A 27,501-nucleotide genomic window follows, 5' to 3' on the forward strand; every position below is an offset into this window, starting at 1 on the left:
AGCAGGAATAAGAGACATCGAAAAGGATTCTTTTGTGTTGCATATTCCCGAGAGAATTATCGGAGATAATGAAATACAGACAAATAAATTGTCAAAGGTACAAATAACAGCTGTAGCAGCCCAAGGGATTTCAGAGCTTATGCCCCCAGAGGTTGCCAAGGCATTTTGGGGTTCTGAAAAGTCTTCTTCGAAGGTAAATTCCCCTGAGTTTACAATTCTCAACTTTTCTTTCAGATTATTGAGTTTGTTTTATTTGAATTCCGAATGACAATGCCTCGTGAAATGTTCGAGGGTTCTTAATCGTAAGTAGGATATATAATCAAGATTTTGAAGGACATTGATTCATATGCTCTGGCTTTGCATTTAGATTAAAACTGGAGGCATCCACTATGGTTACTTCTACCTTATGCAGCTTCAGGAATTGTTCGATAAGAAGCTAACAATTTGTTTGCCGTTGTAGGTATCGAGAAATGTGCGTGAAATCGTCAAACTTGCTATTAGCCAGGCACAGAAACGGAACCAGCTTTCCGAGTTTACTACCTTTAACAGAATTAATATTTCTGAAGGCAACTTAGACCCATTCGATGGTAAGCATGTTTTGTTGTACATTTGTAGCATACTCCTTTGGAAATGTATAATCTTTTTACATCTATCAACTTGGGATTATGATCTTAAATCGAATATGCAGGCTTATATGTTGGTGCTTTTGGACCTTATGGCACCGAGATAGTGCAACTTACGCGTAAATACGGTCGGTGGAATGATGAAGAGAGTGATAATTCCTCAGATGTTGAGTTCTTTGAATATGTTGAGGCTGTGAAATTGACAGGAGATCCAAACGTCCCGGCAGGCCAGGTTTTTTCTCTTTTGTTAAAAAAATAAGTAAATTGTTGTATATTATATTTTAATTTTTACATCTTCGAATATTTATTAGGACAAAAGGGGATTAGATAGGCGATAACAATTCTTGCTTTCAGGTGACATTCCGTGCGAAGATTGGGAGGGGAAATCGCCTCAACAATCGTGGAATGTACCCCGAGGATTTGGGAGTGGTAGTGATACTCTTCCTTCATCTCTTAACCTTCACTCTGGAAATCTCTGAAAACCGGCCATTATAAACATGTCACCAAATCAATATTGGAAGCATAAACATGTCGTCGAAACTGGAAGCACTTCCCTGGCTTTGTGTTTGTCCCAAACTGAGAAATTTTCTTGCTAAGCTGAAAATCCCAGGTCTGTCTGGAGGGTACTTGTTGGTTTTAAAGTTATGAACATGTCGCCGAAACTGGAAGCACTTCCCTGTCTTTGTGTTTGCCCCAAACCGAGAAATTTTCTTGCTAAACTGAAAATCCCATGTCTGTCTGGAGGGTACTTGTTGGTTTTAAAGTTATGAACATGTCCCAACAAATCCTTTCGGAGTTTCATCAATCCGGTCACATTGACAGTTCAATGAGAAAAAAGGGTTGCTGAAAGATTTTGCATACACATAGGTTGCAGGTTACAAAGGACAAGGAAGAATAGCAGACTTTGGGTTTAAGAACCCAAAATGGGTGGAAGGCGAGCTTCTACAACTCAATGGAAAGGTACTCCAAAAAAAAAGACAAATGAGCTTTCACTTGTACATTTTGCGTGTGCGTTAAAAAAAAACTCATCATCCCTCGATTTCTCGGGGTTTTTCGTTTTTAGGGCATGGGACCATATGTCAAAGGTGCAGATCTCGGGTTTCTATATGTAGTCCCGGAGCAAAGTTTCTTGGTACTTTTCAACCGTTTGAGATTGCCCGAGTGAATAAAGTGAAGAAGAGAGCTCTTGAAAATAGCATAAACACAGTCGTTACATAGTATCTTTTGTCTGTTGTATCGTTCCGTACACATACCTGTTACATCATCTGGTTAGGGTTTAGGGTTTTGATTAATGGGATCTATCCTCTTTGTCCGGATTGCCTCTTTCCTCTGTGCGACTTCCCTGTTAGCGGATTTTCCCGTCAGAGCAGAGAAAGGACGATTTCCAAAGGTACTGTTCTCCGATCTCTTACAAGTTTCCGAGTTTTGATTCCTTCTCCTGCTTAAAATATCTCCGAGCATTGTTAGTATCCATGGATTCCAGAGTCAGAAGATCGATGAAGAGATTGTTGTTGTTATTTGGCTTCAGGTGCTTCAGAACGAGTGGGGAGATGATGCCATGTCCGGAGGAGTCAGAGGTGAAGAAGTTCCACATATGTTTCACTTATAAAGAACTTGTATACTTGTTTGGTCACTGAGAAAAGGCGAGAAAACGATGGAAAAGCAGAGGAAAAACTGAGAAAATGAAGTAAGTTTATGTTATCATTGATGCGTGAGTTACCATAGAACTTGTCCACTTGTTAGGTAAAAGTTGGCTCGAAATAACCGAATTATAACTGTTAACCGAACCGGTTAATAACATTAATAACCGTTTCCTTCATTGTTTACCTGTTTTTTTTTTTTTTTTTTTCTTTTTTTTTTTTTTTTTTTTTTTTTTTTTTTTTTTGTGAATCTGGTTCCACCGTTTTGATTGAAAATATAAGGTTGTGAGTTGTTCCTTTTGGTTATTAGTTTACAGAGATGGGAATTAAATATATAAATATAATAAAAATAAAATATTTAGGTTTAGCACCACCATTTTACGTGAATTCTGATTTCTACTAAAAAAATAATGAAAATAAATATCTATAATATATTACAAGGTAAGACTTACCTATCAGAGAAAATTGAATATATTAGGTGTGTCACCCCAAATTTCTCCGAAAGATTGGATTCATAATCCTCTTCTCATTGACCAAAATTCCAATCAAATTAAATACCCGAAACTATTTTTGTATATATATATATATATTCAATACACCACCTAACATGACCAGGTCCAGGATGGTTTTGTGTTCACATTGATTAAGACATGGTGGTCTTTTTTTTGTTTAATATATAAAAAAAATGTATACTTTTATTATTATAATGTCACTATTTGTATTAAATATAAGATTATCAAAATCTTATTAATATAATCCTAATTAAAATATGGTCAGTTGTGAAACATTCTATTATTATCTATAATTGTTTGGAAGTTTTAGTCTTTATAAATTGGAATCATGAGGATGATAAATTACATTTTTAAAATCCTAAAAATGATAATACCCACCTTTTGTTTTCTACAAAATTAGTTGGAATAAGGAAACTCTAAAATCGAAAACGAAATCATATTTCTCGAATTCTCCGATGTCGTATCTTGCTTTGCCTCGAAGCAAAACCAAGGAAAACAAAAACAAAAATAATAATGTTATTTAAATCATTATTAGATAAACTATATCTTGACCTAAAAATTCAGATAAATTATAAATTATTTATTCGAGTATATAAGCAATAAATTAGAACAAAAAATTATATGAGAAAATGGTGTATAATAGAAACTCTTTGGGAAAACTAAATGCGGAACAGTCCAAGAGACAAGTTGATGTTGCCACCAAACAAACACTTGGGCGACCAGAATATCCTTTTATCTCATAAATACTTATGTATTTAAATCGTAAAATAAATTTCATTATCAACTTGAAATAAAAAAAAAATCAACATATTGATAGAATTGATTATTTATAATAATAAGTCCTAATATTTGAATTTAAATAGAATATATATTATTTAATTATGAGCGAAATAACACTTTTAGAACACTGTAAATAAAATTTGGAAAATGTAATACTTTATTAACGTATGGCCATAAACGTTAAATTTAATATTAATTGACGAAAAAAACAGGAAAGAAAATTAATCGAACCGAACCGGAAAAAGCCGGTCAAACCAACCAAGTGGGGAAAATATATGACGAAATATAAAATTACCATATTGCCACTGGCCCAACCCCGACGATCACGAAGAACGCTCAGGTGAGTAATAGTACCTAATCCCCTTCTCTTCCATTTCTTTCCTTGTCGTTACTCTCAAGCCCTAGATTTACTCCCAGCTTTAATTTTCCCTGAAAATTGATCCAAAACCGCTCAATCTCTTCCCTAATCTGTCAATAGATCATGTTCTGATCCTTTCGATCCATTGGAATCGTTTTTTTTTTTCCTGTTTTGGTTTCATTTTTTTCTCTCGATCAGGCGTGCGTGAGAAGCTCCTGGTAGATGGCGGCTACGACGACGACGGCAACGGATGCATCGAGCATCGGCTCCGCCGCTCCGGGAGGCGGAGGTGGACCTGAGGACCGTGTCCTCGCGACGGCGCAGCAGATCGTGAAGAGTCTGAACACACCGAAGGAGGTTCGCGAAGACATGCTGCTCATCTTCTCCAGCTTCGATAATCGTTTGTCGAACATCAAGTCGGTGATGACGAAGGAAGAGAAGGATGAGTCCGACGTCGCTTTGGCGCGGTTGGAGGCGGCGGAGATGCTCATCCACCGGTGGGACTCCGGCGCAAATGACTCCTCCCGCCACTCGTCGTCGTCTTCTGGTAACCACCACCATAACTCTTCCTTGTCTGTGTCGTTCGAGGAATCGTCGGAGGAAGCCGTGGAGTTTCTCTCCGCCGTTGATGAGATTCTGTCTCTGCTTGAGGGTTTTTCTCTGGAAAACAAGCCCGAACTTGTGGAACGAGCCGACAGTTCTTTGCAGCTTGCCATGTCTCAATTGGAGGACGAGTTCCGACATATCTTGATCCGCAACACTGTTCCTCTCGACGCGGAGCGGCTCTACGGCTCCATTCGACGCACTGCCCTGTCTTTTGCAGATGGTGATATCGGTGAGGAATTTGAGAATTTTGGGGAGGTTGCTGATGGAGAAGAAATCGGGAGTAGAAGGGGGTTGTTCCATGAGAGGGGAGGGAGCATAGGAGGTGATCTGTGGGTAGATTTGATCAATCCGATTGCAGTTGCAGGGTTGAAGGAGATTGCGGAACGGATGATCCGTTCTGGATATGAGAAGGAGTGTGTGCAGGTGTATAGCACTGTGAGGCGTGATGCTTTGGATGAGTGTTTGATGATTCTGGGTGTGGAGAAGCTCAGCATCGAAGAAGTGCAGAAGATTGAATGGAAGGTTTTGGATGAGAAGATGAAGAAATGGATACAAGCTGTGAAGATTACTGTTAAGGTTCTTCTTGCTGGAGAGAAGAGGCTATGCGATGAAATATTCAGCAGCTCAGAATCAAGTAAGGAAATTTGCTTCAACGAGACAACCAAAGGTTGTGTGATGCAGCTGTTGAATTTCGGAGAGGCCGTGGCCATAGGTAGAAGATCGTCAGAGAAGCTGTTCAGGATTTTGGATATGTATGATGCCTTGGCCAACGTGTTGCAGGCCCTGCAGGTGACGGTTACTGACGAGTTTTTGTGTAACGAAGCCAGGGTGGTTTTGGCAGCACTAGCTGATGCAGTGAGGGGCACTTTCGTTGCGTTTGAGAACAACGTTCTCTACGAGACCTCGAAGAGACCGACTATAAATGGTGAGGTTCATCCGATGATAAGGTACGTGATGAACTATGTGAAGTTGATTGTGGATTATGCCGAGACCCTGAATTCTCTTCTGGAGAACGATGAGGATAACGAGTTAGAGGGCATATCTGGGGATGATGCGAATAATTTGCCGGAGAACATGTCGCCTCTTGCTAAGCGGCTACTGAGGTTGATTACTTCCCTAGAGCTTAATCTGGAAGAGAAATCTAAGTTGTATGAGGATGGTGGATTGCAATGCATATTCTTGATGAACAATATCCTCTACATAGTACAGAAGGTGAAGGATTCAGAGCTGGGCAAGCTCTTGGGCGATGATTGGGTCAAGAAACGGCGAGGGCAGATACGTCAATACGCTACTGGTTACCTCAGGGCATCATGGAGCAGAGTGCTGTCTTCTTTGAGGGAAGAATCCGGGAGCTCGAGTAATAGCCCGAGTTACAGGCTAAGAAGCAGTAGTTCGAGTAACGCATTGGCCTTGAAGGAGAGATTCAAAGCATTCAATGCGAGCTTTGAAGAGTTGTACAGGGTTCAAACAGCTTGGAAGGTCCCGGATCCTCAACTCCGGGAAGAATTGAGGATATCTATATCGGAGAAAGTGATTCCGGCATACCGGGCATTCTTCGGGAGGAATAAGAGTCAGCTAGAAGGCGGAAGGCATGCTGGAAAGTACATCAAGTACACACCAGATGACCTGGAGGGTTACTTGTTAGATCTATTCGAAGGAAGTCAAACAGTGATTCACCACCCGAGGAGGAAAAGCTCTTGAGGTAAGAATCATACATCCTCGTCGAGACTTTTTTTTATCTTCCTGTGGAAACACAGGACTGCCTGTTTAATGCCCATCACAGTGACCATCTTTCTATAGTTGCAGGGTCATATAAAGTTATATTATGTCAAAAGAAAAAAATCATATGTACATGTTCGTATTACTATCGTGTTTTCAAGCATGGGTTTTTATATATTTCACAGATGCTACCAAGAGTATTAAGACAGCACAGCTTTGGTGTTGCATTAATTCGATTTAGGGAATTTGTGCTGTGTGCAGCTGTATGTGTTCCCCCTTGTAACTTCTTCGTGTGGAGGGTTGGCTGAAGCGTACGGAATTGAATTTGTTTAGTTTTTTATGAGATTTGGTTACAAATGTGGCATTTTATGAGAGAGGGTTTAGGCTAAAGGGGCTGTGTGAGAACGTCGACATGAAGAAGAAGAATTATTACCAAAAGCCCTGTGGGTCTCAATTCATATCCCAAAAAACCCGAATTCTGGCCATCATTGACGTTCCTCTCGTAACTCGAACTTCAGATTGTCAATTCGTAAATTTGAACAAATATTCGGCATAATGGCCACGAAGAAGCTTCTTGTAATTATTTGGGTTTATAATATACAATATTTGAGAGTAAAGGGGGCAAAACCTTGTGTCTAATTTTCTGGAATCAACCTTGCTCCAAGAAAGTTGGTTAAAAATCCATAATTTGTTAAATCATCTCAACGTCTCGGTTTTACTAAACCGGACGAATCTGAATTGTAACCCCATGCCATACGTACGTTCATGGGGACTTGTGATCAAGCGCGGCGAATCAAACCGACACGCAGATCTTTTTAAGTATTCCAAAACGGCACGCAGTTCTCCCTCTCCACGCGCAGGTGTTATCTCTCCACCTTCGGCTTCCCACGACGAAGAGCTCAGGAGACAGATCGGGAAAATGTCAGATCTGATTACGACGGCGTCTCCGCCGCCGAGATCCGCGACGGACCTATTCTCGGACCCACAAGACTCGCATCCTCTATGGTTCAAGCCTTCTCTCTTCCTTTCCCCGAACTTCGACTCTGAATCTTACATCTCCGAGCTCCGTACCTTCGTCCCCTTCGACACTCTCCGATCGGAGCTTCGGTCACATCTCGCCTCCCTCAACCGCGAGCTCGTCGATCTCATCAACCGCGACTACGCCGATTTCGTCAATCTCAGCACGAAGCTCGTCGATGTCGACGCCGCTGTCGTTCGAATGCGCGCGCCGCTCCTCGAACTTCGCGAGAAGATTGTGGGCTTTCGCGGATCAGTAGAGGCCGTGCTATTTGCTCTGCGGAGCGGGTTGCAGCAGCGGTCCGATGCTGCTGCCGCTAGGGAGGACCTGGAGTCATTACTCAACACTTTCCATCTCGTGTCCAAGGTACTTGATTCCGGGTTCTAAATATTAAGGTCTGGGAACCGAGGAATTGTTCACCGCAATCTGGGTGACTTGTTTACACTCCAGACTACGGTTTTCGCTTGATATGGAACCTGGGTTTGTGATTAAACTTTGGCGAAGATCCTTGATTCGTTCGATTTTAGTTAGAATGTTGTTTTTGTTAGGTTCGAAAATCATGGGTTATAGTCTTGCACTTAACTTTCCCGCGAGTCTTTCTTTGGAATTGGGTTAGCATCCCAGGTGTGGATCTTGATCAAGGGACTTGTGTGAACTTGTTAATCATCTTGGATCTAATTTAGCAGCTTATTGATAGTTTCATATGTTCTCGTTTCTTTAGTTAATCTAGTGCTTGTTAAATGCAAAGCGCATGCTATGTACTGCGCCAATGGATTTGCCCATGTTCATTTTGAGATTTGCTTGAGTTTAGAACATCTAACTTCTTGACTTTAATTATGCTTGTGTTTCGTCATATGTGTAGGTTGAAAAGCTTATAAAAGGTCTACCGAGTAGTCCGTCTGATTGGCCAAAGGATGATGCCAATTTGATAGTAAAGAGTTCTATGAATGATGGAAACTCTTTACAGCAAGATGGCACAACCATGAGAGAAACCCTGAGCACGCATTTGGAAAGGATAGCTAGTGAAATGAATCGGCTGAAGTTCTATACGACTCATAAGCAGGTCTCCATCGTTATGCCTTCTACTTTTTTTTTAACTATTTTGTTTCGAACATTGTCATTTCATTTATTCATCCCAAAATATTCGACTTCTTAGGATGATGGATTTCTTTACAACATAGTCGTTTTAAACTATCTTGATTCTTTTGCATTCTGGAGAGGGTATATCTAAACAATTTTTTCAAAATGGGACACTGGGAAATGGTGGCAGTGGATTTGTGCTTCTTAGTCATATCTTTATTTAGTTTCAACCCGGGAGAAAGAGTGATAAACCACTATGACTTTTCCGGAGATATGGATAAATGTGTTTGGGCGGTGTTGCATTTATTGGTTGGAAAAAGTTACTGGGGAGAAAAATCCAGTTTGCGGGTATGACTTGAGAATATTTCTAGGACACCTAGGGGAAGTGTGGCTCTGGAAAAGTCGCAGAATGTCATGTGTTGCTAAGAATTGAGAGTGATGAATAGCTGGTAGGATCTTGAGAGAACCCTATTGAATTACCTGGTATATTTTCCTCTGGACTCCTGAAGAATGGCCTTATACATCCAGTGCTCACTACTTTTCTCTGTATGCCAGTACAGAACCTGCCTTTCATTAAGAACATGGAGAAGAGGAGTCAGAGTGCAAGCATGCAATTAGATGCTAGCCTGGGTCATTGCTTCATCGATGGGCTAAACAATCGGGATGAAAGCGTCCTTTACAATTGTTTGCGTGCATATGCTGCCATAGATAACACAAACAGCGCAGAAGAAATTTATCGCACAACCATTGTGGCTCCACTTGTAATGAAATTTGTTACACATGAAACATCAGTGGATGCTGCTGGGACATCAGGAAATGAGCTCGAGAAAGATTACAAGCAAATCAAGCATTGTATTGAGCAGAACTGCAAGATGTTGTTAGACATTTGTTCAACAGGTAATTCACGTTAGTCTCTGGAGCTAGGTTCAGTTTGATTCTTATGAATGGGATCTTCAATATCCCATTTTGTGCCGCGAAGGTGTAGCTGCATTGCTCAATGTAAGAAGAATATTGTGGAACTGGCACTGTCACTTGGATTTCATGTTCTCTAGTTTTCATATTGGTTATGGCAATAATCTATTGGGAATACTATCCCAGTTTGTTTATCTGAAATTTACTTTCTTTTACTTCTTTAGACTGTTGCATTACCTATCATTTATTGACATTTTTGTATGGTATCACATTGTCACCTCCAAAATGGATAACAGATAAGTCAGGTTTGCACGTGTTCAACTTCTTGGCCAACTCAATCCTGAAAGAAGTTCTTTGGGCAATCCAGAAAGTCAAACCGGGAGCCTTTTCTCCCGGAAGACCTACTGAATTCTTGAAGAATTACAAGGCAAGCCTGGACTTCCTAGCATATCTTGAAGGTAGTGAATCGATCCTTATGATACTCTATGCTCGAGCATATATTCAGATAACTTGTGAACTAATTTTCCACCATCATGTGTAAAGGAATAACTGGACTTACCAATGAGCAATGATAAACTTCGAAGCTTTTACTTATAGTCATACCTTTAAAAATATTTCGTGAAGGTTATTGTCCATCAATGTCTGCTGTAACTAAATTCCGATCTGAAGCTGTGTATATTGAGTTTATGAAGCAATGGAATGTTGGAGTATATTTTTCTCTAAGGTACTCTACCTATTTCCCTGATGGTTTGCTTCTGGGGTTACTAATATATTAGTGCTTCACAACTTTCCTAATCTCGAGAATGTGCAATATCAGGTTTCAGGAGATAGCTGGAGCTCTGGAGTCTGCCCTTACTTCTGCCTCTCTTGTGATAATTCAGGATTCTAATTCTGATCAACCGAAATCGCACAGCTTAACTCTAAGTCAGAGCGCCAGTCTTTTGGAGAGCTTGAGATCGTGTTGGAAAGAAGACGTTCTTGTTTTCTCTGCTGCCGATAAGTTTCTTCGCTTGACCCTGCAGCTCCTCTCAAGGTCCGTGTGGGATTTGACTGTGATACTATTTCTGTTTATGACTTTCATTCCTTTATGTAAGTAGCTTTCACTTCTATGGGTTGCTGATAGAAATGTTTTGTATGTTATGATCATGTAGATATTCCAATTGGCTGTCATCTGCACTGACTACCCGGAAAATGGGTAATGCCAATCCAATTCCCGGATGTGAATGGGCCGTTTCCGCTACCCCAGATGATTTTGTCTATGTAGGTCCATCTTCTCTTGATTGCTTCTCATTTTCTATGATTCTTATATTTCTTAACAACTTTGTTAAAAAAAAATTCCGTGAACCCAATGCTCGGAATCATTAAACACCAAGACACTAACTCTTGGTCCTGATTTGCCTAAAATTATCTGAAGTTAATTGGCATTGGTTTGCAGGTTATTCACGATATAAATTGCCTGGCCTCAGAAGTTTGTGGCAATTACATTGGACATGTAATGCAGCTTTTGTCTTCATGCTCCACCGAAGTTCTTGATTTGGTGAGGCAAAGCATTCTACATGGCGGGGAATCACTGAAAAACGTCTTACCCTCAGTTAGCAGCACAATAATCGAGGTCATTGTCGATAAATCTGTCGAGGTATAGAGCCCTAATAACATTTGGATACGTTACATTGTTCGTTTTGATGCAACTTTTTTTTTTTTGCTTTAGTAAACTCATCCAAGAATATGGTGCTGAATAGGTTACCGATAATTTTCCTTTGTTAATAACTTTAGGATCTGAGGCAGCTAAAAGGGATAACCGCAACATATAGGATGACGAATAAACCTCTTCCGACCAGGCACTCGCCTTACGTTACTGGAATATTGCGTCCTCTAAAGGTATTCTCATTCATTCAATTCCCTCTTTCAATATTCATTCTAAATTGGCTTATTAAGCTCTGAAATTTCTCTTATCTTTGTGTTTTTTTGGCAAACCTCAAGGCCTTTCTGGATGGAGACAAGGCAAGTAATTATTTGACACCCGAAACAAGGCAGGAGCTTTTGCTTGGCACTGTGACCGAAATTACCAGACGGTATTATGAATTGACTTCGGACCTTGTTAATGTGGTAAGTACCCAATCTTTAAAAAAAAGGAAATTAGTTTATTTTATTGTAAACAGTGGTGGACTTTTCGGGTTTCGGTTTGGGCTCAGTTCAGTTATATTTTGGTTAGATCATTTCGGTTTTAAGAAAACTGTAACTACTCAGTTTTTATATTGAATATGGTTCGGTTTCGGTTCGTTTTGGCTTGAATGGATAAAAATACTCATTTTTCAAAGAACTTTTCAGTTTTTTCGTTTATTTTCTTTTTCACTTTAGTTTCTTCGGTTTTAAAGAAATCATAACCCTTCAGTTCTTGTATCGGATTTTACGGTTATGTGTTATTCGATTCGATTATTAACCAAATTGTCCACCTGTATTTGTTTGGAAAGGCGAGGAAAACAGAATCGTCGCTTCAGAGAATACGTCAAGGAGCACAGAGAAGAGCTGGTGCTTCATCGGATGTCTCCGACCACAATATCTCCGACACCGACAAGATGTGTATGCAGCTGTTCCTTGATATTCAGGTACCTCCCACAAAAAACAAAACCTGTCTTGACGATTTTTCCATCCTCTGCCTTCTCCATTCATCCACAGCTATTCCGACGAACGGGTTACGTATTTTTTGCGTGTGAAGGAGTATGGACGGAACCTGGCAGCAGTAGGGGTAAAGGCGGCAGATATTCCGGCATACCGATCCCTCTGGCAATGCGTAGCGCCGGCGGATAAGAGAAACGAGTTCATCAGTTTCTGAGATTTGTTCTTCACTTTTCACATCCATACAGCAACCGGGTTCGTACATTTGTCGCCCTCTCCTCTATATATATCATGATTAAGAATGAATATATATATATATATATATATATATATATATATATATTGTTCTTACATCTGTTTTTGTTATATTTTCATGTTTGGAGCTCTTTAGGAAAACAGTTGGATTGTATTGGAATTATGTCTCTCCTCTCTGCAGTTGATTGTTTTTGCATTTCATGATTATATATAGAAAGTGTTTGTAGAAGCAGGAATTTTATTTTTTTAATCATTTATTCATAGTACTGCATTATATATGTATGTGTATATATATATTTATCAATTCTATTTTGAGGATTGAGAGATGAGTGAACACAGTTTGTTAAACCCAAAATAATGGATAAAATGACTTACTAATTGATTAAACTGATTTAACTCTACTTTAGAGTGTTGAACACAACCTATATATGAGATCAATTTATTTATTTTCGTAACCGTTTGATCGAAATATCGTTATTTTTATTTCAAATAAATTTCTTTTTTTTTTTTCCCATTTGTCGTGTTAAAACCCACAAATATTTATGGCTGAATATTTCAAATACGGGCAGAAAAAACGCACGGGTCCAAACAATATGAGATTAATCATCGATGCATAAAAGATATAACTCTTATTTACCCAAATTAATTATGCTTTGTAAACTAATAGTAATTAAAAAAAAATAAAAAGTGTGGACGATAATAACACGAGTTGGAGAGAAAAAAAAGAGTATTGTGATTGGGAGTAGCAAACTTTGTGTTTATGCCCGGAGTTCGGTCGCCACCTCCACTTGAGCTGCATGCGATCCTTTCTCCTCCATATTCCTTCCTTCACCACTTCAAATCAAATGTGTGTGCGCGCGCGCGTGAGAGAGAGAGGGACGGGTACAGAGAGAGATGGAGAGAGCTGGGAGAGAGGCGGTGGTGGTGTGCGGCGATCACGGTGTTCGACCTCGACACGGCGAAGGGGCTCCTCCGCGTACCTGGCTGCGCCGCGGCGGCTCACGGCCCCCTCTTTTTCTCCGATCACTCCCTCGTCGCTTCTCAGGTCGCCAAACATGGCTTCGTCGGCTCCGGCTCCGGCTCCGGCTCCATCATCACTTGGCCCATCAACAAAGTACCAGCAATTTTCCCAAAACCCCAAATTCATGAAATCGTTTCTGGATTCGAATTCTTCATACCCGTTTGATTTCGCGTAGCTCCGTTCGTCGCGTAGAAGCCATACGATGGAGGCAATAGAACCCCTTTGTAGCACAAGGGACGGTGCTTATTTAGCTGCAGGAGACGTTTCGGGGAACGTGCATCTCTGGGAGGTGTTGTATAAGTCTATGTACTGCTCTTGATTTCGTGGAATTGCATATATGAAATCACATGATTTCTCTGTTTTTACATGTAGGTTGCAAGCGGGAGGTTGCTCAAATCGTGGACCGCCCATCGTAAATCTGTGAAGTGCATGAGTTTTTCAGATGATGGGTCTTTTCTAATCTCTGGTTCTGATGGTGGGATGATCCCGATTTGCTCTATGATCAGGTAAAAATCCCCAATCTTTTTCAATCCTTCTCCTCGATTCAACAACAAAGAACTTAGTCTTGTTGATGTTTCTTGACAAAGATTACTTGATATCGATGATTGCGGAAGCTTCTCGGCTTTGCTACATTGTTCTTCTGAGCACTCGTCCTCCATAACTGGTTTACTAACTATAACTACATCCACACGCTTGAAATTCGTATCGAACTCCATGGACGGAAGTTGCAAGGTCAGTGGAAATTGTTTTCATATCTGCTATCTTTGGTTGTGAAAACTCGAGATTACAGTCAAGGGATATCTGCTATTGCACTTGATCCGTAGATGGAAGTATATTCCTCGATGCCATCGATAATGCTAAGTTTCAGGATTCCTTTCTCCATGAACGAGATCGAACTGTTGTGCTGAAAGGACACAAGTAATGTCTAATGTACGAGTCTTTCGGTTTTTTCACACAGTTGTTCTTCTTCTGTCTGGTCTGAATGAGTTCTTTGGTATTAACATCAAGTGTTCCCCATTCCTGTAGCGACTCCATAACCGCATTGACGTTCTGGAAGACGGGTCTGATATCTGCATCAAACGATTGCACCGTCTGCATATGGGATATTGAAAGCTGCAAAAATATCCGCCGGTTCTTCCATCAAAAGGGTAATTATTGACTTTTACAACCTGTGTGATTAGCTACGCATAGGTGAACATTCGGTTCACAGAATTCGGTTTTTCGTTCCATGTTCTTTTCGATGGAGCAGGACCAGTGACTAACCTCGTAACAATACCTCAGTCTGCGCTATATTGTCGATCAGATAACGGAAGAGGCTTCGATCGGAGGAGCCAGGTGTGTTTGTTTGATAAATATTCCAAGCCGATTGATTCCGTTGACAATGTCATCGCTTCTCTTCCCGTGTTCTCTCATCACGAAAATTGCCTGCAAATCAAGAGAAATGGTTTGTTGGATCATTGCTTACTTGGGTCACAGGGAACATTTTCCTTGTTTGTCACTTGTACTGTATCGGTCGTTTCATAACAGAGTTCTACGTTTTTTGTACGATTGATATGAATCTAGGGTTAGAAAAAGGACCTGTAAAGCAAAGAGGAAATCTTGTTTTTTGTCCGATTATGAGCCGAAAAGCTGAAGCTTGTCTGAATCGAACTGCTTCTGATGATGCCAAGCATGAGTTTATGTGGCTGTGCGTATGCTTATTTCCGAATAGCGTCCAATGGATATGCTTAATGTCTGTGCTGGTGGCTTGGGCAGCAAGAAAGCTCTGCAACAGCCATGGAAAATAAGGTGGAAACACCCGTGGACCGAAGAAGATGGGCAATAAACATGGCGAAACATGTGGTGGAGATGAACAGACAGATCCAGTTGTGTTTGTTAGAGATGATGAAGCTGCGGCTTTGGACAGAGGAGTTTCAGACAAGTTCTGTGACAAACCAGAGGAAGAAGATGAAGAAGACGAAGAAGAAGAGCTTGTAGAATCTAACAGCCGCTTCTGAGATCTCATTGAAATTTATCTGAAATTTTATTACAGTTTACAGATAAATTTCTTCATTATAATTAAATTACTTCTCTCTCTCTCTTATGATTTTTGGTTATAGGTTTTTTATATCCCATATTAATATCTACCTGATCTATTCACCATATATATATTAAAACAATATTTTTAAATATAAAATCTATATGAAAATGTCATTAAGAATTACATATATTTCATATATATATGGGGTTTATTTTTATTGATTTTAGAGTCATGTAATAAATTATTCTTGATTTTGAGACAATGCCAAGAGAATATCAGTAGAATTTAAAGATTTTAAAACGTGTTTTAAAAATCTCAATCAAACGGCACAAACTTTAAAAAAAAATCGAAATATATCATTTAATAAAATGTGGGGGATTTTATCAAAATCATAAGCTAATAACCGATCTTTCAAAAAATACGTGGGCTAATATATTTATATTTTTAAAGTTTTAATTTTCATTACACGCGCCTTTATAAAAAGGCTGGTCCTAAACCCTATACGTGCCGAGACAACGCACCATCGTCGACCATCGCTTCGAGCTGCTGAAGAAGAGGACATCAATGGCAGAAATCACGGCGACTTCTCTTCCCTCTCCTTCTTCATCTGCATTCGCCTTCCTTAGCCCCCAAAATGGTTTTCTTTCTTCTTCTCTCGTTTGCTTTCTACAGATTTCATCTCTCTCACGCCTGGATATTGGATTTTACTCATTTTCCGCATTGATTTCGTGTGTTTGGGCTATGAGATGATGCCATTGGGAGTAATTTCTCGAATTTTTGATTTGGGACTGGCATAGTCGAATAAAATTCACCGATTTCTAGTTTATCCGTGAATGGGTTTTGTTATTATTCATTTCTCGATGTGTTTTAGCTTGACGGAAGTAGTGTTCGCTTCGAAAGTTCAATCACTCTCTTCAAAGATGGTGTTTTGGTTCTCATTCCGACATAATCGGATCATGTTCCACTTTTTAATTTACCTGTGTTTTGCAGGTTCATTCAGATGTCAAAATGTAGCTTGCCCTAGAACTAATTTGCACTCCCTAGAGGTATTTATGACATTCTATTGAGCTTCAAAAATAATCGTCTTCAAGATTTCTTGGTTTCTTCTGTATATTCACAACTGTTATTCTTTCGTTCTTGAGATCTTGTATCTGATTCTACATTGTCTGCTTTCATCGTTTATCGAACGCAGATATCCTCACGACGAAGCCAGCTTTCGGGAAATGCTGTTGTTAGCAATAAAGTTTATGTCTCCTGCTCTTACAAGAGACAAGGTGAAGCTAGTTAGACAGAATTGATGACAGCTTCCTGTTAGATTTTGATTCTTTTGTCCTGTTGTCTGGATTTCATGCCCAAAAGGGAGCATCTTGTTTGTTGATTTCTGGGTTTAGATTCATGGGATTAGCATTATGACCAAAGCAGTTGCGGTATTGAACTTGCAGTTGTCCGAGCTGTTCTATCCAATGATGGACATGCAGTGAAGAACGCTTATTCAGAGGGTGCTGGGCTTCGTGGCAAGCTGAAAAAGGTTGTTCTAGCGTACAGTGGTGGCTTAGACACCTCCGTGATTGTGCCATGGCTAAAGTAAGTACTCTTTCTTTCAATTTTTACATTTACCGAGAAGTATCCTTCATACATTTCCTATGAAGAATTTGCTTCAGTTCATATGAAATGCTTTGCTTGAATGGAATTAGACATGGATCTCTAATCCATCCACGCGAGTTTCATTGATTTATCTGGAAGTCGAAACAGCTGGGTTGGATTCTTTGGAAGTTTCTTTTTGGTTTTTCATGAAACTCAAATTCTATCCACCAGTTGCATTTTTTACATGCTACAAAATCTTTGGTATAAACTAGTTTTTTTTTTCCTCTCAGGGAGAATTATGGCTGTGAAGTCGTGTGCTTCACCGCAGATGTTGGTCAGGTAGGCTACGAAAACTGCCTATTCTCGACCAGTTTTATTCAAGAAATTATATCCTTCTTTATATTATATTGTGTTGCTCTGGTTATGGTCCATCTTCAAACTATAGCAATTGTTTGATTTTGCAGGGTTCGTTGGAGTTAGAGGGATTAGAACAAAAGGCCAAGGCCAGCGGTGCTTCTCAGTTGGTCGTTAGGGATCTAAAGGAGGAGTTTGTGAAAGATTACATATACCCTTGTCTACGAGCTGGCGCCATTTATGAACGCAAGTACTTGCTCGGTACCTCGATGGCACGGCCCGTCATTGCAAAGGTAACTTTTTCAAAATGTTCATCCTTTGAAACCCAACCAATAGATAATGATGGAATAGAAATTTGAGTATTTTCAGCTGTCCTTAGCCTCTATTTTGTGTTTTCCGTTATCTAACACGGCCTCGAAATGATAGGCTATGGTCGATGTAGCAGAAGAAGTCGGAGCTGATGCTGTTGCACACGGATGCACTGGCAAAGGAAATGACCAGGCAAGAAGCCATGGAAGCATAACATGAAAAGCACTCACACGTGTGTACGTGTACTTACATGGATCTTTCGATTGTTTAATCAGGTTCGGTTTGAGCTCACATTCTTTTCGCTAAACCCCGAACTTAAAGTCGTAGCACCGTGGAGAGAATGGGAAATCAAGGGCAGAGAAGACGCTATCGAGTACGCCAAGAAGCACAATGTTCCTGTCCCTGTGACAAAGAAATCTATTTACAGCCGAGACAGGAACCTATGGCACCTTAGCCATGAGGTATAAGTGTTGGCTGAATCAAATTCGTATCTTCATATCGTCTTGAATGATAGAATGATTGTGTCGGTCTTCGTGCTTTTCCTGACGATGGATATCTCGGCTTGTTTAAAGGGCGATATATTGGAAGATCCGGCAAACGAGCCTAAGAAAGATATGTACATGATGAGCGTAGACCCGGAAGATGCACCTGATCAGCCTGAGTAAAGCCCTTTTCTTTGAACCTCTGCTTGAAATTACCAGACCAAGATCATGGTCATGACATTGTCTTTGTGCATTATATTTATATCATCTGCTTGTGTGATTATTTTTTTGTACGGTAGGTACATCGAGATAGGGATCGAATCTGGAATTCCCGTCTCGATCGACGGGAAGACCCTCTCTCCAGCAACCCTTCTTTCCGAGCTAAACAAGATCGGGGGAAAGCATGGGATCGGACGGATAGACCTGGTCGAGAATCGTCTAGTCGGAATGAAATCCCGAGGCGTGTACGAAACCCCGGGAGGGACCATCCTCTTCTCGGGAGTGAGAGAGCTCGAGTCCCTCCTCCTGGACAGGGAGACTATCCAGCTGAAAGACACTCTAGCCCTCAAATACGCCGAGCTGGTTTACGCCGGGAGATGGTTCGATCCGCTGAGGGAATCGATGGACGCGTTCATGGAGAAGGTGACGGAGAAAACCACGGGCTCGGTGACGCTGAAGCTGTACAAAGGGTCGGTATCTGTCACGGGGCGCAGGAGTCCGTACAGTCTGTACAGACAGGACATATCATCGTTCGAGGGGAGCGAGATCTATAACCAGGCGGATGCGGCCGGGTTCATTCGGCTCTACGGACTGCCGATGAGGGTCAGAGCAATGCTCGAAAAGGGCATATGAGAACTATGTCTTGGCATTGGATTCAGTTTCAGCTGCCAGCTTTATCTCATTGAGATTAGCTCTCAAATTTTCATGAAGGCCTTTGACCCCAAAAAAACAAAATCCGATTTTTGGATTCAATTGTCAAATTGGTTTAGCATTAGGGTTTGTGTTTGACCTTTCTAATGTTTGTTTCCGATTTTTCATTATTCAGTATAGAATATTGTAATATTTATCAGTAAAAACTAAAATCACAAAATATCTTATTTAATTAATTAAAATAATTAAAATATAAAGATAAAATCAAATCTGAATATTATAATAGCATTCTAAGGTATTCTTTATATTTCTTTTCACATGTAATATCTTTCATCTATGGATATCTGAATATTTATATTTCAAAATTGAGAAATGAAATAATATTAGAGATTGTAATAAGAGCTGAGAGGGTCCAAATATCGAAGGGAGTGAACAATAAAGAGGGGTGCTCAGATCTCAAGGCTCATTCGTCTGCTAACTAACACGACCATTCATTAAATTGCTCTTATATTCACACGTACATACATGGTACGTACTAAGATACGCGGCTGACATCTGTACAATCATCAATGCACGTCACATAGGATTCAATGAATTAGGAGTTTGCATATTACATGCATGGCCTCTCACATTACATATTTATTTAACGCTTATTAAAACCATACAACTCTATTTATCATTCTTACAAGGTTTTATGGAAATTAGATATTAGTGTTTTTTCCATTTGTATTTATCTATTCTTTAACATTTAAGATAAGAAATTTTACTATATATTTAAATTTATTCAGTTATCAATAATAAACAACATTCTACTTGTTGAATCTTGTCGGTAGTCATTTTTTTTTCATGAAAAGATAAGGAATCTATCTATATATTTTATTTCTGTCCCCATCCAATGCAATATATAAACATTGACCAAATAGTGCATTAAACATTTGAGATTAAACCCAACCACCACCAAACCCTAAACCATATATATATATATATATATAAACCCTAATTCACTTCAAATATCTTCACAGACAAACAAAAAAGGAAAAATGGCATCACCACTTCTGAAACTGACGTGTCTGGTCTTGGTGGTGGCGGCGGCATGGCCAGCTACGGAGGCTGCACTGAGCTGTGGAACGGTGGCGAGCAAGCTGGCGCCATGCGTAAGCTACCTGACCAGAGGAGGAGCGGTCCAACCGCAGTGCTGCGCTGGCATCCGAGGGTTGGCTGCCATGGCTCGAACCACTGTGGACCGGCGACAGGCTTGTAGGTGCATGCAGAACGCTGCCAGAGGGATGGGTAACGTTAACGCCGGACGCGCGGCTGCTCTTCCCCGCGTTTGCCGCGTTAAGATTCCTTACCCTATTAGCCTCTCCACCAACTGCAACAAGTGAGCCTCCTTCCTCATTGTTTTATGCATGCATGTTCATGTATGTATGTACATGTATGTTTGATATAAGAGATTTGATGTTGGTTATTTGTCGGATGGATGGTTGCAGTGTGAAGTGAAGCTCAGTAAAAGCCAAAACGGAGGAGGAGAAGAGTGAGTAACGCTTGAAGAATAAAATGGTGCATTGGTTTGCGTGTGTTTCTTCCTTTACGAGTTTTTAAGAGGAGATTTTGTATTTAAAGCAAAATCATACAAAATGTTTGGAATAATAATATTATTAATAATAATTCGAGTATTTTTATTTTATAGCCTTTGAATCTTGGAAGAGATATGAATCGGTTTGGACTTTTCTTAGGCAAAGTTACGTATTGACAAAGCAACGTCCTCCTCCAAACAAAATCACAAAAAAAAAAAATCAATGCAAGAATCACTCGGCCTTCGTTGTTAAAAGAATGATTAAATTTTAAACATTACCCGTTAATAATGATTGTTCCTAATCATACATACATATATATATAACCAATATAAGTTTAGAGAGTTAAGTTGACTGATTTTATCAGATTATTGAATTCGAGTTTATGTCATTGAAACAATATAAGAGATGAAAATTTTAAGTTCATAAAATTTTAAAAAATCGTGGAATTAAAAAGAATAATGGTTATGTAGTTTTTAATAGTAAAATATTTTAGTTGAATTCGATTGTTTTTTCAATTATGAAACTAGCAATGCCATCGATTTAAGTAATTAAAAATTACATAAATTAACCTTCGTTAAGAGTTTGGTATAGTTCTAAATTAACCCAATACATAGAAAAATCATGAATATATTTTAGGTGATACAAGTTCTAATACTAATGCATAGCATATATTTGTTCATAAAGAAAAATCATGAATATATTTTAGGTGATACAAGTTCTATCTCTTTTGAACAGTTACCAAAATAGATTTTATTAGAATTTAATTTTGCAACCTTCCCCAAAAAATAGATTAAGAACTTACCGATCTGAAACCATATCTGCTTATTTTCTTTTTTAACCTTATATAATTTTCAATAATAGTTGAGTTAAGAACTTGTCAGCCCAATATCTTTTTTTTTTACTGTTTAAAATGTTAACTTTAATTTTACAGCACATTTTTCATGTATAAAAGTTGTTAAATTAATAAGCAAATACGAATAATTATATATTGAATAGAAAAGAAAAGAAAACCCCACCAACCCAAAATTTCATGAGTTAGGTGAACCAAAAAATGAGGACAAATTCGGGAATTCACAGAGAAATGAAGGGTAGAACAGTAAATAGAGAATCGCTGCATTGAGACGAAAGCATTGGAAGGTCCGAATGGAATCCATAAAAGCAGCAGATCTCCAAACTTCAACACACGTCCCGAAGCGAAGACCCTTTCGTAATACAAAACCAATTTCACAAAAAAAAAAAAAAGACAATGGCGACTTCTGCTGCGGTTGTGGATTTGGAAGATGTTCAGACCGTCGATCTCATGTCCGAACTCCTCCGTCGTATGAAATGTGCTTCTAAGCCTGAAAAGCGTCTCATCTTCATCGGTATGTCTGTTTTTCTGCGTTTGTTGCCCTGGAAAAAAGTTTGGATTTTTCGTGGTGGGTTTTGCAGTTGATTAGATCTTTGAGGTTTCGTTCGTGTTGGGTTGGTGAAAATGTGTTCATAGGGAGGAGAATTATTGTGCGAAGAGGTTTTTGGTTATCTGTACGGACAGTGAAGCGTTGGAGAAAAAAAAAAGGCAGAGCCTTTCGTTTGCCTGTGTTTGAATCTTGAAGTTAAGTATCGATAGCATTGTTGCTGTGACATTGCTTATCATTGTGTTGGAAAGTATCGGTTTTTTATGTTCTCTACTAAGTCGTGTTTAGGGTTTTGCGGATTTCTCAGTGATTTCATTGTGTGAGACAGAGAAGGCCAAAAGGGTTCTGAAATTGCTCCATTATCAGTGAAACCCGGCAGAGAGAGAGAGCCGAAATTTGTTGTCTCATGTCTGAAAAAATCTCCTGGTTTTTGATGATTCATGGAAAGAAACGAGTTAGGGTTCTACACTTGATGCTATCTATAACAAGTTCTTGGATTGATTGGCAGGACCACCCGGTTCAGGGAAAGGAACGCAGTCTCCGGTGATAAAGGACGAGTTCTGCCTGTGCCACTTGTCCACCGGCGATATGCTTAGAGCAGCTGTTTCTGCTAAGACCCCTCTCGGGGTTAAGGCAAAAGATGCTATGGATAAGGTAGAAACCCTAAAACCAATCCTGAAACTTCAATTCCGGCAATGGTTGGTTGTATTGGTTGCAATGTGAAATTTGTGTTTGTAAACAGGGAGAGCTTGTTTCTGATGATTTGGTTGTCGGAATCATGGATGAAGCCATGAACAGACCCAAATGCCAGAAGGGTTTCATTCTCGATGGCTTCCCTAGAACTGTTACCCAAGCCGAGAAGGTACCCTTTCGTCTTCTTATTTTTCCGGGTGTTCATCGGGGAAATGTTTCTGTTTCTGTTCCTCTGACCCTCGAAAGTCGCAGCTCGATGAGATGCTTAAGAGACGAGGAGCCGAGATCGATAAAGTTCTCAGCTTTGCGATCGATGATTCTGTTTTGGAAGAGAGGATTACCGGGCGGTGGATCCATCCCTCGAGTGGCAGGTCCTATCACACCAAATTTGCACCTCCTAAAGTTCCCGGCATCGACGATGTAAAAAAAGGCAGCAACTTTCATTTGTTCTCGTTTCGTCAAATCAGAAACCTTTTCTGATTTCTGTCTTCTTCTTTCTTGTGAAGGTAACCGGAGAACAACTGATCCAACGTAAAGATGACAATGCCGACGTCCTTAGGTCGAGACTGGATGCATTCCACAAGCAGACAGAGCCGGTAAAATACATTTTTCTGACTGTAACATTTAGTAGAATGCTGGTGGTAACACTTTCCTAGGATGGTAAAAATGGTGCATACCTTGGCAAGAAGACAATGGTCAATTCTTTTGGTTAATGGTGTAAGTGGTAACTTGCAGGTTATTCAATACTATGCACAGAAGGGAAAACTGGTCAACATTCCGGCCGAGAAGCCGCCTCAAGAGGTCACCGCAGAGGTGAAGAAGGCGGTCTCTGCATGACCTTTACCCTCCTTTCCGAAAGATTTAATCCTTTTTCTTACGACTTGAAAACGGGTGAGAAGTTTTTGTTCGATACGTACCTGAGAAAGCCTTGATCTGTTCCGGCTTGTTTCAATGCATTGTGATATTTGATGATTCAAATAAAGGTTATGTCATTGCCTTGAGAGTGCTCTCTATAATAAGAAAACACATATGTGTCCTTTTATTCAGGAAAATGTGATACATTTTCAGTCTGGATTCAGTAGAATGTCTCGAGATGGTTATTGAGGGCGATTTTGTGGTAATGGAAAGCTGTAAGAAGCGCTTACATGTCAATGGTGAGTTTCGAGTCGAGGTGAGCGAATTCCTGGAAGAAAGCCTTGAAATGCTCGTACGAGTACTTTACGTCGTCCACAGCACACATCTCACGGATGCTGTGCATTGACAGCTGAGGTGCACCTACGTCCACTGTTCGTATCCCCACTCCGCTTGCCAGGATAGGACCAATGGTTGAACCGCAACCCATATCGTTACGTACCACAAAGTCCTACGATTTTCGTGTCAAAACCCGTTTATATGAAATGCCCAAAGAGAACCTCATGACTGAAAATGAGTGGAAAACGAACCTGAACAGGCAGATTGTGCTTCTCTGCTATTTCCTTGAATATGAAGGAAGTTACTGCATTAGTTGCATAGCGTTGGTTGGCATTGGTTTTTATGACAAGCCCTCCATGCATCTTAGGCTGATGGTTCTCTTCGTGTTTGTCCTGCGAAATAGAACCTCAATGCGATCAGAGAGGACGTAAAGTCTTCCGTGTAAGAAAACAGTAATGACGAAAGGATATGATATTATCCGACCATGTAGTTAGGGTGTAAGGCGTGAGCCATGTCAGCAGAAACAAGCAAACTTCTCTGGATTGCTTTCTTGATCAACTGAAAACACATTCACCAAAAATATGATCGTTCAACCTCTACATTTCAGCCAAGGATGATAAGAGTAAAGATGAAAACCAGGGTTGCTGTCTGATTGAATCGATGTTACCTTATAGTCGGAGCTGAAACAACTTGTTATGTGCGATAAAGCATCGAACATGACAGGTGAGCCAGCGCCTTGTGCTGAGTTAGACCCGACTTCCTCATGATCAAATAGTGCCACCATTCTAACTCCAGCTTCCTCCTCGAGATCATTTTCAGAGGATGTCGCGTCTATGAGTGCCTGTACAGAAAAAAATCGGACAGTAAGCAGCATAAGCAGATAAAACTTCTAACAGAGAAAACAAAGGGTGTCATAAAAGCAGGAATAATCTCAAAACGCAGGCAGTTAACATGAAATGAATTAGATGTGAATCATCTCAGCAATACTCGCAAGTCACAATTATCAAATCTTGATTGTACACCCAGATACTCCACCGAAATAACACAAGTTAATGACATGTACCTTAAGAGAGCAATATGACATGCAGAGGTTATCTAGTCTTCCAGAGAAAATGAACTCCTTTGCTGCACCGGCTAGAATGCTCGGCTGAGTATCGCAAGCTTGCAGCTCAAAATCACATATCTCCTCGGGTTTACAGCCTATCTCACTTGCAATCATCTATCAGGGAAGAGGACTGCATAATTATTAAACAAGAAAGTATTCGATACGAAACCCTCAAGGCTCAAGCATAATCTCAACTAGACCTGAAGTAGAAGTGGGTGATGCTTCGGTTTTGAATTCGAATCAGTACATTTCTTTCCTCCATCATTTTCTCCGCCTTCTGCTGGATCGCTTTGAGCAGGCACCTTATTGAGTTCCGCCTTCAACATTTTAAATATAAGGGGTGAATTAAACATAAAAGCTAGAATCCAGATTTTGCAGTTTATTTGATAAAGAGGTTCAACTCCATAGCTGAAACTAACAAAAGATGAACTTCCAAATATTGATTCTGATCCCAGCAAGTCATTGAACACAGAGAATATAGACTTAAGGTAAATACAACAGAACATTATATTCAAATTAAGACATGAATAAACATATATGACCCTAATATTCCATTATAATAGTCACGTGTAAGCATAGCTGTTTGTTTCTAGAGATAAGCTTGAAGGATGTGGTTAGCACTTTAAGAATACCTTGATAGCTGTTGCCAGTACAGGGACGAGATGCGTATGAGTGTTTGGCTTAAAACCATCACTGTTGACATTCCTGTTCATGAGACATAGCAAACCATCAACAACTCCTATATGAAGTTAGCTTACTAAAAGAGAATTTGAAAACATACCCAGGTCAAAGCCAACACTATAATTAGACAGAAAATATTACAACACATAACAGTGGCAGCTGAATGCACATTCAAGGTATCGAGAGAGAACCTGTCCAAATGGATGGCCAAGGTAGGGATGCGCATTATCGGATCCTCAATCCTAACTAGCCGGTGAGAATATGACACCGAACCTGCCTTCTCTTCCTTTACAATCACACGTCCCGCAACAGTCAAGTCACGGTCAAACCAGGTGTGCCACAAGCCACCTCCATATGTTTGAACACCGACCTCTAAGAATCCACCTTTCACCACCTGTCAAAATAATCCATGTTCAACCAAACTAAGTCGATGCCTTCACTCTTTACGAAAATGAAACAAATTGTACAAAATATGCCAGGTAAAAGTTCAAATCTTAAATCATGTTACCTTTGAGACCGGCTTCAGTTTTAGGCAAGGGCTATCAGTATGTGCTCCAACTATATGGAATCCACTCCCAGCAACATATCTTATCACAAGTACAACCAAAAGAAAATAACTCAGTAAAATGTTTACAGCATCAAGCATGTCAAGTCCCTTTCACTTTGTATTTCATTCTCTCTTGCAACATGAGCGATCCCGCAACAAAGAACATGCACTGCCATATTAGTGCAGACTAGATTTTCAATCCAAGCCAACTCATCGAACCAAGTTCGATAACAGAATTTGTGTAAGGAACTCAATTGTAAAGAAGGGTAAGGTTACTTGACCTGAAAACAATCCATACCGTAGGATCGAGAGTCATGGTCGTCGGGTCGTAGGAGAGGGAAATTATAAAAGAAGACTGTGCGGACTGCTTTCAGTCACTCCTATTTACTATGCTGCTAAGCCCTTCGCCAGCGAACTCTTAGCTATTAGAAATGCTAGTTCGATTTTAACCTATCTGGCCTGATCCGGAAATACCGGTTTGATTTTAACACCGCGAATCCAGCTATATGAGAATGAGATCGGAACGCCGAGTGTTTTATTGTACTCAAAGACGTCGTTTACCGTCTTTTTGTAATCTTGGAGCATTCCTCTAAGAAAGATAAAGAGTAAGAGAGCGGTTATATAAAAAAATACCGGCTCATTATCGAACAGTTGTTTTCCCCAGTCTAGCATTTGGTTGGCTTAATTCTTTGACTGCCCCCCCCCCCCAAAAAAAAAAAAGAAAGAACCATACTTTTTGCCGATGGCAAAAGCAACAACCGTGGAGAAATTCCGGGTGAAGAAATACTTTTTTCCAGCTTCCAGTTTCCAATCATCTCTCTCCGAAACCTGCTCATACCCTGCCTTTTGCAACCGTCTCTTTGCCTCGTCTGCAACATTAGGTCATTACTGTAACTCACACAATGAACACTGGAATTTGTACCCAGACATGAAAATCGCTCTTTTACTTGCATGTTTCAGGAAAAAACCTGCTGAAGAATCATAAACTTATACAAAGAAGAAACGATCACCAACACAAAATCAGGGGTTTGTTCCGCAGTCCAACACTAAATCACTACTCGAACTCATACAGATTTTGAATCACGATGGCTTCATTTCTCTCTCACTAGAGCATAATCAGCATCAAATATGAGATTCCCAAAACTTTTCTCGAGATTGAGATACTGATGCTGGCAAGTATAAGTGATTCGCAAAGACAACTTTTGTTTCATTTCATCCGCCCTGATATCGCAAATCAAAAATCAAAGAGAAAAGACATCGGAATCTTCCCTCCATTCTATAAGCGAGAGGACAAAGAGGATCCTAGAGTCGTATGAAAGCCAAAACATGGGATTTTCCCGGAAACCAAAAGAAAGATTAAGAGTCAGAGAGAAAGAGAAAGCTACCAACGGCATGGAAAGCGGTGGGAGAAGCGTTGAGGAAGCTGAGAAAATCAGATACGATGGAGCTCACTTCACTCGCCGACTGTTCCTTCGCCATAATCGTACTCTTAGGCTCCCTCTCTCTCTGTGATTCGATATACACTCCACGGTAGAAAGTGTCTTCTGACTC

The 27,501-nt window shown here is 40.1% G+C and overlaps 8 protein-coding genes across 13 annotated transcripts in view; 7 read left to right on the forward strand and 1 right to left on the reverse strand.

Moving 5' to 3' along the window:
- The window catches only part of LOC104811591 (protein EXECUTER 2, chloroplastic), a 5,451-nt gene extending 3,009 nt beyond the window's left edge, over positions 1–2,442 (forward strand). The window contains exons 6-12 of the mRNA XM_010538325.1: positions 1–193; positions 461–587; positions 689–855; positions 978–1,052; positions 1,491–1,583; positions 1,687–2,013; positions 2,152–2,442. The exon at positions 1–193 is cut by the window's left edge and continues 482 nt beyond it. Coding sequence (XP_010536627.1) covers positions 1–193; positions 461–587; positions 689–855; positions 978–1,052; positions 1,491–1,583; positions 1,687–1,788 — 757 coding nt within the window. The 3' untranslated portion in view covers positions 1,789–2,013; positions 2,152–2,442. The remainder of the gene's footprint in view (positions 194–460; positions 588–688; positions 856–977; positions 1,053–1,490; positions 1,584–1,686; positions 2,014–2,151) is intronic.
- A 1,406-nt stretch (positions 2,443–3,848) lies between these two features.
- On the forward strand, positions 3,849–6,518 carry LOC104811592 (exocyst complex component EXO70B1). Of its 3 annotated transcripts, none has more exons than XM_010538327.2 (2): positions 3,849–3,895; positions 4,112–6,474. In XM_010538327.2, exon 2 carries the CDS (start codon positions 4,136–4,138, stop codon positions 6,218–6,220), a length of 2,085 nt encoding a protein of 694 aa, XP_010536629.1. In that variant the 5' UTR covers positions 3,849–3,895; positions 4,112–4,135; the 3' UTR covers positions 6,221–6,474. The 3 variants fall into 3 exon arrangements, with proteins under 3 accessions (XP_010536629.1, XP_010536631.1, XP_010536630.1); XM_010538329.2 differs by lacking the exon at positions 3,849–3,895 and adding an exon at positions 6,500–6,518 and having other exon boundaries at positions 3,913–6,221; XM_010538328.2 differs by lacking the exon at positions 3,849–3,895 and having other exon boundaries at positions 3,913–6,221; positions 6,424–6,516.
- Positions 6,519–7,088: 570 nt separating this feature from the next.
- On the forward strand, positions 7,089–12,397 carry LOC104811593 (conserved oligomeric Golgi complex subunit 2). 2 transcript variants are annotated; one of them, XM_010538331.1, is made up of 13 exons: positions 7,089–7,622; positions 8,119–8,319; positions 8,897–9,233; positions 9,545–9,706; positions 9,873–9,972; positions 10,066–10,281; positions 10,400–10,508; positions 10,684–10,884; positions 11,022–11,126; positions 11,229–11,354; positions 11,720–11,854; positions 11,965–12,119; positions 12,256–12,397. In XM_010538331.1, the coding sequence occupies exons 1-12, from the start codon at positions 7,158–7,160 to the stop codon at positions 12,079–12,081; spliced, it is 2,274 nt and encodes a 757-aa protein (XP_010536633.1). In that variant the 5' UTR covers positions 7,089–7,157; the 3' UTR covers positions 12,082–12,119; positions 12,256–12,397. The 2 variants fall into 2 exon arrangements, with proteins under 2 accessions (XP_010536633.1, XP_010536632.1); XM_010538330.1 differs by lacking the exon at positions 12,256–12,397 and having other exon boundaries at positions 11,965–12,120.
- A 317-nt stretch (positions 12,398–12,714) lies between these two features.
- On the forward strand, positions 12,715–15,121 carry LOC104811594 (protein ROOT INITIATION DEFECTIVE 3-like). 3 transcript variants are annotated; one of them, XM_010538333.2, is made up of 8 exons: positions 12,715–13,233; positions 13,316–13,429; positions 13,513–13,646; positions 13,728–13,872; positions 14,009–14,058; positions 14,167–14,288; positions 14,444–14,475; positions 14,896–15,121. In XM_010538333.2, the coding sequence occupies exons 1-8, from the start codon at positions 12,880–12,882 to the stop codon at positions 15,115–15,117; spliced, it is 1,173 nt and encodes a 390-aa protein (XP_010536635.1). In that variant the 5' UTR covers positions 12,715–12,879; the 3' UTR covers positions 15,118–15,121. The 3 variants fall into 3 exon arrangements, with proteins under 3 accessions (XP_010536635.1, XP_010536636.1, XP_010536634.1); XM_010538334.1 differs by having other exon boundaries at positions 12,717–13,233; positions 14,390–14,584; positions 14,896–15,009; XM_010538332.2 differs by having other exon boundaries at positions 12,722–13,233; positions 14,390–14,475.
- A 528-nt stretch (positions 15,122–15,649) lies between these two features.
- LOC104811595 (argininosuccinate synthase, chloroplastic-like) lies at positions 15,650–18,859 on the forward strand. The gene is made up of 10 exons (XM_010538335.1): positions 15,650–15,797; positions 16,151–16,206; positions 16,353–16,434; positions 16,603–16,744; positions 17,035–17,083; positions 17,209–17,391; positions 17,525–17,599; positions 17,683–17,868; positions 17,980–18,068; positions 18,189–18,859. The coding sequence occupies exons 1-10, from the start codon at positions 15,725–15,727 to the stop codon at positions 18,739–18,741; spliced, it is 1,488 nt and encodes a 495-aa protein (XP_010536637.1). The 5' UTR covers positions 15,650–15,724; the 3' UTR covers positions 18,742–18,859.
- Positions 18,860–19,756: 897 nt separating this feature from the next.
- On the forward strand, positions 19,757–20,448 carry LOC104811597 (non-specific lipid-transfer protein 3-like). The gene is made up of 2 exons (XM_010538336.1): positions 19,757–20,140; positions 20,250–20,448. The coding sequence occupies exons 1-2, from the start codon at positions 19,800–19,802 to the stop codon at positions 20,257–20,259; spliced, it is 351 nt and encodes a 116-aa protein (XP_010536638.1). The 5' UTR covers positions 19,757–19,799; the 3' UTR covers positions 20,260–20,448.
- A 1,055-nt stretch (positions 20,449–21,503) lies between these two features.
- LOC104811598 (adenylate kinase 3-like) lies at positions 21,504–23,427 on the forward strand. Its single transcript, XM_010538337.2, has 6 exons — positions 21,504–21,700; positions 22,242–22,387; positions 22,476–22,595; positions 22,679–22,846; positions 22,933–23,022; positions 23,162–23,427. Exons 1-6 carry the CDS (start codon positions 21,583–21,585, stop codon positions 23,261–23,263), a joined length of 744 nt encoding a protein of 247 aa, XP_010536639.1. The 5' UTR covers positions 21,504–21,582; the 3' UTR covers positions 23,264–23,427.
- Positions 23,428–23,442: 15 nt separating this feature from the next.
- Positions 23,443–27,497, reverse strand: LOC104811599 (probable aspartyl aminopeptidase). The gene is made up of 11 exons (XM_010538338.1): positions 27,336–27,497; positions 26,684–26,819; positions 25,912–25,990; positions 25,595–25,797; positions 25,355–25,427; positions 24,923–25,039; positions 24,681–24,836; positions 24,285–24,458; positions 24,101–24,175; positions 23,869–24,009; positions 23,443–23,789 (listed from the first exon to the last, which is right to left on the reverse strand). The coding sequence occupies exons 1-11, from the start codon at positions 27,427–27,429 to the stop codon at positions 23,568–23,570; spliced, it is 1,470 nt and encodes a 489-aa protein (XP_010536640.1). The 5' UTR covers positions 27,430–27,497; the 3' UTR covers positions 23,443–23,567.
- Between the last annotated feature and the right edge of the window lie 4 nt (positions 27,498–27,501).

The sequence above is a fragment of the Tarenaya hassleriana genome, unplaced genomic scaffold, assembly GCF_000463585.1.
Source record: "Tarenaya hassleriana unplaced genomic scaffold, ASM46358v1 Cleome2, whole genome shotgun sequence".
Taxonomy (NCBI): Eukaryota; Viridiplantae; Streptophyta; class Magnoliopsida; order Brassicales; family Cleomaceae; genus Tarenaya; species Tarenaya hassleriana.

Bases quoted from the DNA above. Each gene is read 5' to 3' on its own strand.
- LOC104811594 (XM_010538332.2), top strand. From the start codon at position 12,880: ATGCCCGGAGTTCGGTCGCCACCTCCACTTGAGCTGCATGCGATCCTT. The intron at 13,430-13,512 runs GTGTTGTATAAG...TTTTACATGTAG, and splicing joins GGAACGTGCATCTCTGGGAG to GTTGCAAGCGGGAGGTTGCT. The intron at 14,059-14,166 runs GTAATGTCTAAT...CCATTCCTGTAG, and splicing joins GTTGTGCTGAAAGGACACAA to CGACTCCATAACCGCATTGA.
- LOC104811599 (XM_010538338.1), bottom strand. From the start codon at position 27,429: ATGGCGAAGGAACAGTCGGCGAGTGAAGTGAGCTCCATCGTATCTGAT. The intron at 25,991-26,683 runs GTATGGTTCTTT...ACTTGTGATAAG, and splicing joins GCTTTTGCCATCGGCAAAAA to ATATGTTGCTGGGAGTGGAT. The intron at 25,798-25,911 runs GTAACATGATTT...TTATTTTGACAG, and splicing joins AACTGAAGCCGGTCTCAAAG to GTGGTGAAAGGTGGATTCTT.
- LOC104811595 (XM_010538335.1), top strand. From the start codon at position 15,725: ATGGCAGAAATCACGGCGACTTCTCTTCCCTCTCCTTCTTCATCTGCA. The intron at 16,435-16,602 runs GTGAAGCTAGTT...TTGAACTTGCAG, and splicing joins CTGCTCTTACAAGAGACAAG to TTGTCCGAGCTGTTCTATCC. The intron at 17,084-17,208 runs GTAGGCTACGAA...TTGATTTTGCAG, and splicing joins TCACCGCAGATGTTGGTCAG to GGTTCGTTGGAGTTAGAGGG.
- LOC104811598 (XM_010538337.2), top strand. From the start codon at position 21,583: ATGGCGACTTCTGCTGCGGTTGTGGATTTGGAAGATGTTCAGACCGTC. The intron at 22,596-22,678 runs GTACCCTTTCGT...CGAAAGTCGCAG, and splicing joins CTGTTACCCAAGCCGAGAAG to CTCGATGAGATGCTTAAGAG. The intron at 23,023-23,161 runs GTAAAATACATT...GGTAACTTGCAG, and splicing joins TCCACAAGCAGACAGAGCCG to GTTATTCAATACTATGCACA.
- LOC104811593 (XM_010538331.1), top strand. From the start codon at position 7,158: ATGTCAGATCTGATTACGACGGCGTCTCCGCCGCCGAGATCCGCGACG. The intron at 7,623-8,118 runs GTACTTGATTCC...TCATATGTGTAG, and splicing joins CTTTCCATCTCGTGTCCAAG to GTTGAAAAGCTTATAAAAGG. The intron at 11,127-11,228 runs GTATTCTCATTC...GCAAACCTCAAG, and splicing joins GAATATTGCGTCCTCTAAAG to GCCTTTCTGGATGGAGACAA.
- LOC104811592 (XM_010538327.2), top strand. From the start codon at position 4,136: ATGGCGGCTACGACGACGACGGCAACGGATGCATCGAGCATCGGCTCC.
- LOC104811597 (XM_010538336.1), top strand. From the start codon at position 19,800: ATGGCATCACCACTTCTGAAACTGACGTGTCTGGTCTTGGTGGTGGCG.